Consider the following 12,643-nt stretch of genomic DNA (forward strand, 5'->3'; position numbering starts at 1 on the left):
ACTAATTTCAAGGGTCCTTACAGGAAATATGAGGGTGTAAAGTAATGAAATTGTGTAGTGATAATTACTTTAATAACAGGACTGTTACAATTCTCGTCAAGAATTTGATACAATAAATAATATTGTGTGCCTCTTTGGGATGCAATATGTTTTTTTTCTGCATCCACTCTATTCATCTCTGTTTACTGGACATACGTTTCTTCATTATGACTGTGATCAAGATGCTTCAGGGAAACATACACACTTTTCATTGCTGTTACTTGTTCACTGTTCTGTACTGTTTGTTTGTCGTCGTTCTGCAGGGGGCAGAGTCGTGGCCTCCAAGGAAGTTCTCCGTCACATCCAGCTGGGCCAGCAGTGCATGGACAGACTGGCCTCTCTCATACAGGCAATTGGTAGGTGCCGACTGGCTTCTCTCATACAGGCAATCAGTAGCAGCCGACTGGCTTCTCTTATACAGGCAATCAGTAGGTGCCGACTGGCTTCTCTCATACAGGCAATCAGTAGGTGCTGACTGGCTTCTCTTACACAGGCAAACAATAGGTGCCGACTGGCTTCTCTCATGCAGGCAATCAGTAGCTGCCGGCTGGCTTCTCTCATACAGGCAATCAGTAGCAGCCGACTGGCTTCTCTCATACAGGCAATCGGTAGGTGCCGACTGGCTTCTCTCATACAGGCAATCGGTAGGTGCCGACTGGCTTCTCTCATACAGGCAATCGGTAGGTGCCGACTGGCTTCTCTCATACAGGCAATCAGTAGGTGCCGACTGGCTTCTCTCATACAGGCAATCAGTAGGTGCCGACTGGCTTCTCTCATACAGGCAATCAGTAGGTGCCGACTGGCTTCTCTCATACAGGCAATCAGTAGGTGCCGACTGGCTTCTCTCATACAGGCAATCGGTAGGTGCTGCAGTGTATGGACAGACTGGCCTCTCTCATACAGGCAATCGGTAGGTGCTGCATTTTATGGACAGACTTTTTTATTATAAAAAAGACAAGTGGTAAAAGACGACTATGCTTGTCGTTAAAGGCGACTAACAGGATTGGGTGGTCAGGCTCGCTGACTTGGTTGATGCATGTCATCGATCCCAATTGTGTGGATCGATGCTCATGATATTAATCACTGGATTGTCTGGCCCAGACTCGATTATTTACAGACTGCTGTCATATAGCTGGAATATTGCTGAGTGCGGCGTTAAACAACAAACCAACCAACCATCCAAAAAGGAAAGTTGGAACTTTACACTGCATGCTCTGTGCACAATTCAATTTAGCTCTGTTCAGTGTCAAGGTAACCCAACTCTACATCGAAAACACATGTTTTTTACCTGTTTGACACTGAATTGTATTTTTCAGTTGCGACCCAGAAGTCCCCTATTGGTCAGCAGGGGGCACCTGCAGCAGAGAGAAGACCAGCTGACCAGACACTGGACCTCCGGCTGGCCACAAGGTTCTCCCAGCCTGTCCCACCTCTCAACCCTGACAACTCCCCCTATGCCTTCAGCAGGTGGCTTACCCATACACTCGCTTGTGCTGAGGGACATGCCATGTATTACAGGGGAGGGGGGAAAGGGGGGAGGGTAAAATGTTCAGAGACTGGGTGGTACTATTTTTGGGTAGGATCACATTTAATGTTAGGCCAGCCACAAGTAAATGTTTGATTTATGGAGGAACCTTCCCGAAATGGTGTACATACTGAAATTTTGAATAAAATTGATAAAATATATCACAAACAAAAGTCCAGATATCCATTGAACACGTTTTCATGACTAGATAGTATAATAATGGGATTAAATTGTGTACTTCAGTTCGGATTTGTTGACAGTTATTTCCGGTGTTTGATCCTCGGTGTGATCAGCTCATAATGTTTTCTGAGATGGGGAAAACATTGTGTCATTGTAAACCTTGAGTTCATTAAAAATGTAAGTAAATTTTGGGAGCCATGAGTTACCGCTCGCAAAAACCAAGTTAGCTATATTAAAGAGTGCAATAACGAGGGAACACTGAATATGTAAAAAAAATCAAACACCATCGAAAATCATCCTATTTCACCACTAGTATTGTTGTTGTTTTTTGGAATAAATAAACCTGTTTGATGAACAGTCTTTCAAAATGGAAATTTATGGCTGAAAATGTATTCAGAATAAAAAATGAGCATCTTTGATCCTACAGTACTGTATAGGTCCCAGTATTTGGAGAAGGATGGTTCCCTTTGTTTAGAACTGCCATGGGTAACAATGGCCAGCTCCCCCGACCCTGGAATACATGACTTGTCCCGTGTGTGCTGTGACACTAACAACTGTGCAGGTGAATTATGATATGGCTGTTATCAAGTTAGACTTACCAGCCCAATCATTAAGTTTTTAGTTCACAAGCTGCTTTCTGTTGGGCTATTTTAGCCACCAACTGTTACCAACCTGATGTCTCTATCAGAGTTGGGATCAAGTAGCAACAATGTGTCATCTGGATGTGTGTCCTCTTCCTCCTCGAGGATCATCCAGGACACAGGATTCATTTATTTTTAGCAGTATTTTGTTTCAGTGAAGGCAAAATGGTTGGGAAATGGTAAAGACAAAATTTATGTTGTCACGGTTTGATTGAACATTCAATGAAACCAGCGACCTGTCACTGGAGAATCCCTGTACTCAGCTGCTACACTGGAATCTGTCTAAACTGGATTTTTGTAGGACCGTTTTGTTAGTCTGGTTTAGACAGAGGTCCAGATTATGGAGTTTTAGCAGGAGATGAAGGTTAAAAGACATTATGTCTAACAGTAAATACCAGACTGTAAATGCAGATTAGTCAGAGTTCACTCTTGACAGATTTCATTGTATTTCTGATGTGTAAATATTTTTCTTAAATCTTTATACATGTATGTAAAAAATCAAATATAACCCACTGAATTTATATCATGAATATTTTTTCATTGTTAGATTTAATCATTGCATATTCTTACAAACAATTGGTAACAGATGTAAAGCCTGTGTGATTCATCAACAGTAACTGCTGTGCACCCACACTGCTTGTTGTGAGTTGGTTTCCTTAAAGGTACAAGGTCAGATTGGCATTATATTAAAATTATATCTGTGTGCGGCATATGTAATATGTGAAAACATCCCATTCTGTGGTCTTTTGTACCCTGCCATCTGTAAAGATATCATTCATGACTATGTGAGCGCTAGGCAAATTTGACATTATCTAAACAGAGATTCATCAAAATAAGTTGCATCTCATAATCGTTTTCGCGTGTTATGAATGTGGCGTTACGTTTATACCTCCAGGAACCAGCCTTCAAACTTGACGCCAGTCCACTAGCCCTAGACTACTAAATTGTGCTGACGACAATTAAAAAATCCAGTGATGGTTGTCATCCCTGATAAAGGACACATATACCCTGAGTGATGCTGCTGCAACGAATTTGTCTTACCTACATGTTTTGATATGACATTATGAAAGGATCAGAACAAATTCAAAATTTATAGAAAATAGCTGTTCGATTAAGCGGAGGTTAGCTTGTGCTATGTCACATGACCTGAAGTCACCCTGAAGTTATCCCTCTTGTCGGAAAAAGCGTGCGGCCTTTGCTTGGAAGCAGGGTATAAAGAATTTATTCTGCCTCTCAGAGAGCCATGTGCAGCCTGACTTGCTCATGGTGGGGTATAAGGGATTTTATTCGCCTGCTGAGAAATATATTACCCTCCAAGGTGGGAAACATCATATTTTATCAAGGTCACGTGAACCTCAGATTTCCTCATTCTGACATTGAGGTATGATAATAAGTTTTGCAAAAGGCATCTGAGGCTCCCAGTGAGTGCCACCAATCATTACATATTTCTCTGTTTGCCATAAAAGGTGACTATGCTTGTCGTAAAAGGCGACTAACGGAATCGGGGGTCAGGCCTGCTGACTTGGTTGATGCATGTCATCGATCCCAATTGCGTGGATCGATGCTCATGACATTAATCACTGGATTGTCTGGTCCAGACTCGATTATTTACAGACCGCCGTCATATAGCTGGAATATAGCTGAGTGCGGCGTTAAACAACAAACCAACCAACCAACCAAACATATTTCTCAGTGAGAAGATATCACTGTGCAGAGCTATGGCAGTACTTGTGGACAGTCACCAGGGAGGCTTCATAGCGTGAAAGAATCAGTGTGTTTACTTTTAGAATAAATATCACTGAATATGTTGATTATTTCAATTGCGAAAAACATGTTGACCACAGAATGAAATGGAAATCTGACCATGTACCTGTAGAAACCAAACTTTCCAACCACACCAACCACACTGTAGAGTAAATCCAGGTTATGACAAGCAGGACTGAACAATTAAACTGTCGATAATGTCTATAGTTGAGAATAGATGCCATTGATTGATGAAATGAAGTGTGTTAACAAACAAGACACAAAACAGTGTTGAAAAGTTCTAACGAACTGATATTTCAAATCATTTCTCATCCAAATTTCTCGCCAGAAAAGCATGTTTACACATGTCAGAGGGGTACACAAAGTACGTAATCTAGACTACCAATTGTCGGACTTTCATTTTGTGGAAGCCTTGTGGCTGAGTGGGTTAGATCGCTGACTTTGTGTGCTGGCGATTAGGTGCCTCACTCTGGCAGTGTGGGTCCGAATCCCGGACTCAGAAAGTGTTATCCGAAATATGACATTTGTTAGAAAAGCATTTGTTGTGATATTGACAACCACAGAAATGTTTTAGAATATTGAGTAAATATTGACCTGATGTCAGAATCTCAAGTTCTATATTTGACCTTGTAATAATGAATGCTAGGTATGATTCTTGTGCCAGTACGCTGTTTGTCATAGCCTGGGTTCACCATATGTATACCTTCCAACACATTGGCATCAAACAAGAGCACTGCATTTTTTCTTACACACATAAACTGACCTGTGAAGATTTCGGAGTACCGGAGTAGAATAGGTCTTCAGCAACCCATGCTTGCCGTAAAAGGTGACTACACTTGTCGTAAAAGGCGACTAACGGGATCGGGTGGTCAGGCTCGCTGACTTGGTTGATGCATGTCATCGATCCAAAGTGCGTGGATCGATGCTCATGATATTAATCACTGGATTGTCTGGTCCAGACTCGATTATTTACAGACCGCCGTCATATAGCTGGAATATTGCTGAGTGCGGCGTTAAACAACAAACCAACCAACATCCATAAACTGCCAGTGCTTAGAACTCTCTGAGAGAGCTTTCTGAGGCAGATTATGTTCCAATACCAATACTTGTCATTGGAGTGAAATGGGGACTGGCGTGCCATGATGGCCGTGGAGAGGTACTTTCCTTCGGGAAAGGTCAGCTCCTATATGCGAGTTAGTGAGGGAAAATTGTGTTACGCCCCATCAACAAATACAGCAGATATTAACAGCAACTGTGTTTTGTCTTGTGGGCTAACATGCCCTGGCATTCATTGCTGCCATTATTATGTTCAGCCTCTTAATAATACTGGTCCCATTAAAACAGAGTACCTGCAATTCAGTTGTGTGGATCGATGCTCATGATTTCAATCACTGGATTATCTGGTCCAGACTCGTTTATTTACCGGCTGCCATCATATAGCTGGAATATTGCGACGTTAAACAACAAACAAACAAACATACCTGAAATTCATGTTCCTGCATTTGAAGCAGACATAAAATCATTAAACTCCAGACCCTCTGATTTGATTTGTTCGTTTGCTTCTTGATTAATGCTGCGCTCAGCTTCATGACGGCTCTCAGTAAATAATTGGGTCTGGACCAGACAATCCAGTGATTGAAATCATGAGCATCGGTCTACGCAATTGGGATACGATGACATTCATCAACAAAGTCAAAGCCTGACCATTCGATCCCGTTAGTTGCCTGTTACAACAAGCATAAATTGCTGAAGACAACAACATGTCCAGTAAACAATTTATCTTTTGGGTAAAATTTGTTTCAATGTTTCAAATGGACAGTCCCTCGCTTAGAATCGCCCTGTACCCAGCACCTGAGGTTTGTGTGTCTGATCACTAGGTCCCATACTTAAATAGAGTCACCCCATTGGCACTCAGGAGCAGAAGATATCCCTGGGACTATTGTGAGTGATTACCTCTATAGTGGGAATTGTTGCTTATGCTGGTAAACACTGGTTTCCATGATCCAGACTTGGTTACATACAGACCGGACCCATGAAGATTCCGGGGTAGAGTAGGTCTTCAGCAACCCATGCTTGCCATAAAAGGTGACTTTGCTTGTCATAAAAGACGACTAACGGGATCGGGTGGTCAGGCTCGCTGACTTGGTTGATGCATGTCATCGATCCCAATTTCGTGGATCGATGCTCGTGATATTAATCACTGGATTGTCTGGTCCAAACTCGATTTTTTATAGACCGCCGCCATTTTGCTGGACTATTGCCGAGTACCAACCAACCAACCAACATACAGACTGAGTGATATGGCTGGAATAGTAATGACGGTGGCATAACACAACATTCAATCACTGACTTGTTTTTAAGGGTTGGAAATAAACATGTCATGACAGACTAATTCAAACCATGCACGAACAAATTTTCTTTTAAACGAAGTTTGTGGAGCCACCATTTAAATCTTGTTGCATAAAACTGGGTCATTGAGCTGTTCAGCTGTGTACTGGAACCTTACTGCTTGCTCATTTCACATTGTACAAGTAAATCTGCATCAGTATGATACCTTAGTTTTCCTCCCATTACCATCATAACACACAAGCTAGTTAATACAGTAAACATTGGTCTCTTGGAATTCTGAGGGTGATGTTAAGCAACAAACACACACTTTGCTAACGTAACAGTTTTCAACTGATGTCTCTTGACAAGTGAAGGTAAAAATGCTAGGTTACTGGGATAACTTGGGATAACTTGTTTTGACCAGGGCCCACTTACACAAAGCGATCTTAGCGCTAAGACTATTGTAAGCTTATGTTAAAATATGGGGGTTACGGTCATCCACGGACGTACATACAATATATTCCATATACGTCTTTGGGTCATCTTAGCGCTAACATCGCTTTGTGTACGTACTGGTCACTGGGATACTAAAGTCAACTATACTACTCAAACAAAGTTAAGGACCATCCGATTCTTTCATGTTACTATTGTTAATCTGTCTTGCCATGTATAGTTTAGCTTGATGATGTGGCTGATAGACTCTGACCTGTTAAAGTGTGACAGGGTGACCTATTTTCTCCAGGAAACATGGCCCCAGCCCCATGGTGATCGCATACAAACAGAACCAACAGCTGATGTCTGCCTACAAGGCCAGGCTGGCCCGGATACAGAAGGGTCAGGCCACCAGTGTGGCCTCCATGCTGGTAGGTCACAGATGCATTTTTAGCTCACCCGACTAAAAGTCAAGTGAGCATATGTCAGGGTCTGTTTATCCGGTGTGTGGCGTGCATCCTGCATCCTCCATCGTAAACAATGTAGCTGAAACTTCACATGCTTGTTCTCGCCAGCAGATCTTGAAGGCAGTACAATATTTCTTTACCAAACTTGGCACATAGATAGGTCTAGTCGTGAACTGGTGCCTTTTGATAGTTTGAGATTTAAAAAAAAAAGAAGAAAATTCAAGTTTCCATAGCAACAACTTTGACTAAGGCTAGAAATGGCAGTGGTGCTCGTTCCTGAGCAGTTCTTGAAGAACATACAATATTTCGTCTCTTAACATGGCACACAGACAGATCTAGCAGTGAACTGGTGCCTTTTTGATAGTTTGGGATGTTTAGAATAATTTATTTATTTTTAAATGTGTGTGCGTGCGTGCGTGCGTGCGTGCGTGCGTGCGTGCGTGCGTGCGTGCGTGCAAGTTGGTATTGACGTCATCAATCCTGGAAGTAGGGGATTCCAGGTTAGAACTGTTCCCAAGCAATGCCTGAGTGGTCAGACCAGGTGACTTGGTGGAGTGTATGTCACCTTATCACCACAGAGTGGATTGTGTGTCATAATATCAATCTGTAGATTGTCTGGTCCATACTCATTTGCAGGCTACTGTCACATAGCTGGAGCATTGCTGAGTGCGGTGTTAAACAATGCACGAACCAGAGGTAGTCTGGAGAGTACTTGTACTTGTGATTATCTGGAAGGTACTGACCAAGATATATGTGGAACATCATTTCCTTCCAGAGTCTGACTGTCCAGAGGAAGATGGCGGAGAACCTTGCTATAGCCAAGATCCATGAGGAAGCTGTATCCTTTCCTGTGTTACACAAGCATCTGTCTGATCTAAAACAGTAGTAAACAAGCACCTGTCTCATCTAAAACAGTATAAAACAAACACCTGTCTCATCTAAAGTAGTATTTATTAAACAATCTTGCAGCTGGGAAATCCTCTTGACTTCATTGGGAAACACCCTGCTTTTCTATCTCCAAGACAAATGAGTTCTCTGTCAGAGTTACGATATCTTATCTTTTAACGCAAGTTGTTAAGATTTTTCTTAGATAAGATCGTTTTGAAAATCTAGACATCTCACACCGTGATGTGACTGGAATACTGTTCAAAGTGGCATTAAACCCACTTTACTCATTTTATCTTTTAGGGGACGTTGTTAAGATATCATTAAATGGCATTTTGGAAGCTGTCCTAATAATGAAAACAGAGTGGACTTGTAGATTGCAAATTATTTAATTACTTGCTTCACCGAAACATTGCAGTGGAAGATATTTATTATAAAGTTGAAATCCAGTTGAAAGTTGACTCCATCTCCATTGTCTAGAGTAGCATGGTCATATTTTGCCTTAACAAGATCAACTCGGAAAATGTGATTTTAACGAGTACATTCTTAATCCTCCATAGGGGATAATTATCACTATTGTCTTAACGATTCACAAACGACTTCGTGCTATCAGTGAAGTGCCTGTAGCAGAGCTCCAGATAAGATGTGTATCTGCGTAAAATACGCATCAGAAATGCAGAAATACGCAGTAAAATCAAATCAAATACGCAACGAACATTACAGATACGCTACAAAATAAAACTTGTGCGTATCATCAAAATATTGTGAAGTAACCCTGCGTATTCGATTAGCAAATCAGCAACTTATTTTGAAATTATAACGGGCATTCCGTCAACCTTGCCAGAGTCCACGATGACAGTTACATCATGATCATTTGCCATCACACTTTCTTGTGGAAGTATCGTGGTATTTTGAGTCCTATAAAGCTCTCAAACCCAAACGAAACCAGTTTGCAGGGCCTAGATGAATAGTGTTTTTAAATATTTAACTTAAATACCCACATGTGTAAAAACTAGTGCGTAACAGAAATTTGAATACCCAGATAGAATTACTGATACCCAAAGATTTTTAAATGCATGGGTAAAATACCCACAACACCATAAGCTTATCTGGAGCTCTGTGTAGTCTTTTCTTATAAAGACGAAAATATATACCCTAAAAGTTTTACCTGTACCCCTCCATACATACGTTTAATATTTTAATGACATCAAATAATGTAATAATCATTCAAAATCTATCTGTATTCATTTATAAAGCAATGAAAGTATGTCTTGTGTAAATTACCTAAAATTTTGTATTATAATGTTTCTCTCTCACTGTATACTCTGTAATGTATAATGGACCTGTGGCCTACAATACATAATGAATAAAGACTACCGTATAGTCTTTCCTGTGCCTGGTATCATGTAACAGGATGAAGTGGTGTTTTACTGTCACATAGGTTTTTACTTTGGCCCTCACACAGACCCCCTGCTCTTATGTATTTTATGCAAGACAGCAGTAAATTTCTGGGTGTCTAACCTCAAGAGTGACACTTGACCATACACAGATCAAAGACTGTTTGAGACGCCTGAACGTGCGCACGCATGCACACATGCACAGAGTGATGTCCTAAGGTCCATCGTCATCAGGGTTAAAAAATACTCTTGTCCAAAAGACTAATTAATATTACTCATTAATGTCTGCTCTATAGACTTCATTACAATCTACATGTATAATGTACAATATTAGGAGAAGCATTAATATAGGCCTGTTTGCTAATCCTTTTTCCATTTTGTAATGCTATTTAATGTAAAATCTGAACATTAATGGAAATAAAATACTGTTTAAATCAAAAGACTAATTTAGGACTAGTAATTTAAGAATCGAGGTGGTCTGACTGACTGGTGTGAAATATGAAATGTCAGCCACATTATTTTGTTATCCTATGACCATATAAGTAGCATTATTGGACTGGAATTACAAAATAGTTAGTGAAACAAATATGTGAAAACTTCCCCTTGGTTTAGTTGCTGACAACTGGCCTCCAAGACCAGTTATTTTTTTGTTGCACTGTCCCAAGATATACACAAGGGAAAAGGATATATTTGCCAAATCCTGGATCTTGCATCATCTTCATCACTTTGCCTAGTTAAAGTGTTTGCATGCCATGTGGATAACCCTGGTTAGATTCCCACATAGGTGCAATGTGCAAGGCCCATTGTTAGTGCCCCTTACTTACATACTTATGTTGGAGATTTAACGTGCGCTTTCCGACTGCAAGCGTATGTCGCACACAGCCCGGCCAGGCCATTTAATGTGTTTTCAAAAAGGGGAAAAGTGAGTTTGTGCAACCCAGGAGGGGGGCTTTAGGGGTTACTTATATAGTAATTTTGAAATTTTGAGATTTGGAAAGAATGCCAAGAGTGGGTGGGGGACGAACTAAGGGAGCTGTGTGTGTTGGGTGGTTGTTAGATAAGGTAGTTTTGGTTTTAATATTTTATTGGGGGTTTAAATGCGACTAATTAGTCCTGTTTTAATTAGGTATATGCCTAAGGCTTTGAATTTTTCTAATTTATTTTGTGGATTTAGGATTGATTCTAGTGTAAGTCCGGTTTTAAGATTTAGGGTGGTCTGTAGTGTTGTTCGGTGTGTTTGGTAGTGTGTGCAGTGAATGAGTACGTGTTCTGGTGTTTCTTGTTGTTTGCAATGTGGGCAGTTTCCTGTTGTGTGTAGATTAGCTATTTTACGGTGATTATTTAGTTTGGTGTGGCCTGTTTGTAGTTAAGTAATTATTCTGTCGATTTTTTTGGATGGGTGTAGTATTTTTGGTTTATTTAGGGTTTTTTTTAGTACTTTCCTGATTTGGCTATTTGAGTTTTGGTATATATTTTGCCATTTTTTGTTGATTCTTTGTGAAAGTGACACTTTTGATTTCTGATTTTGAGCTGGGTAAGTTTAAGCTTATTTCTGGGAGTTTAAGGGATAATTTTGCTGCTTTATCTGCCTTTTCATTTCCAAAGATTCCTACCTGGGCGGGGATCCAAATGAACTCTATTAAAGACCCCAGTTGTGTTATGTCTTAAATATTGCTGGAAGTGGCATGAAAAAAACAACCAAACTTAATCCCTCCCTCATTAATCACCTCCATTAAGCAAAGCTCTAATTCCAGTATGTATGTAACTGTTGTGATGTGTGTCGGACATTGACCCAGTTGAGGACACAAAGGATTTAATACCATTCCCTTAATGAACTGAAAGGCAGTTAGCATATCACCTAATTAATTGTATTGGCCCCCTTGGTGCTTGTCACTTTCACGGCAAGTTATACACCAGCTGTTGGACACTACAAATAAAGAAGTTGACATCCATGAGTTCTCTTCCTTATGTGTATTACTTCTAAATGCCTTTCAAAGACTTGACTAAAAACACATCCGGGATACGCGAGAAACTCAGTTTTCAAATTTCATCATAAGGCCCTACACTTTAAAAAATCAGTTATCATACTTATCAATTTTATTAGTCGTGTTCTTTGCAAAGAGTAACCAATTAGTTTGCTGCTAATGATGGCAGTTTTCAAAAAGGTGACAGCCATGTGATAACTGTTACGACATAATGGCCTGTCTGTCAGATGTGCAAGGTGCCAATGGTAGTTACTGCTGTACAGAAGTGACCCTTCCGATGTGATGTTACCAGGACATGAGGGGTGTGAGTTGTAGGGGAAGTGACTGATCACATCTGTCCAAGATGATCCTCGAAAAAATTATGGAAAAGGTGCTGATTATTGGGAAAAAACTGTGAGTATTTTATAGTCCCTTTACTCAAGTGTGTGCCCTATGGTGTTTTACTCCTTGTTTATTGCAATTATGATCAAATTAGAAGCAATTTATTACAATACAGAAAAGGATATGATATTAATTCAGTACTTTACGGATGTCAAAGCCTATCATCTAAAGCAGTCCTGGTGGACAGGAAAATCTAAAAATTACCAATCCCCCTAATGTTTGTCAGTCCCAACTTTCAACGAACAAAAAACATGAAACTTACCTGGTTTTAATTCTTTCAACATCATGTTCAATGCAATGATGTCATCTCTGAAGTAACTTAGTTAGAACTACTAAAAATACAGTCTCAATTTTCTCGAAGCAAAGCAAAATGTTATTTCCTTTCATTAAAAATAGACAAGGGGAAACCCGGATGGAAACAGACAAGCTTATATGCTTATATAAAATAACAAAGATTTATAAAGTACATTATTTGCCGGTACACAGTGACTGGCAGTCACATGAATTACTGGTCCAAGCCTAAATTTACCGGTTAAAAACTGGTAATTACTGGTAGATGGGAACACTGCATGGTGAAATGTTTTTGCTGCCACTACCATCTATCCTAACTGATAGTATG

The 12,643-nt window shown here is 40.3% G+C and overlaps 1 protein-coding gene across 6 annotated transcripts in view; it reads left to right on the forward strand.

Moving 5' to 3' along the window:
• LOC124113025 (VPS9 domain-containing protein 1-like) overlaps positions 1-12,643 on the forward strand; it is a 64,588-nt gene that overhangs the window by 33,079 nt on the left and 18,866 nt on the right. For 3 of the 6 annotated variants that reach the window (XM_048397543.1, XM_048397542.1, XM_048397544.1), the window contains exons 4-7: positions 303-395; positions 1,356-1,506; positions 7,220-7,340; positions 8,152-8,214. In XM_048397543.1, coding sequence (XP_048253500.1) covers positions 303-395; positions 1,356-1,506; positions 7,220-7,340; positions 8,152-8,214 — 428 coding nt within the window. Of the gene's footprint in view, positions 1-302; positions 396-889; positions 950-1,355; positions 1,507-7,219; positions 7,341-8,151; positions 8,215-12,643 lie in introns of those variants that run through there. The other 3 variants (XM_048397545.1, XM_046495152.2, XM_046497559.2) reach the window with 3 other exon arrangements.

Source organism: Haliotis rufescens, unplaced genomic scaffold, assembly GCF_023055435.1.
Source record: "Haliotis rufescens isolate VD_foot unplaced genomic scaffold, xgHalRufe1.0.p SCAF_17, whole genome shotgun sequence".
In the NCBI taxonomy this organism is placed as follows: domain Eukaryota; kingdom Metazoa; phylum Mollusca; class Gastropoda; order Lepetellida; family Haliotidae; genus Haliotis; species Haliotis rufescens.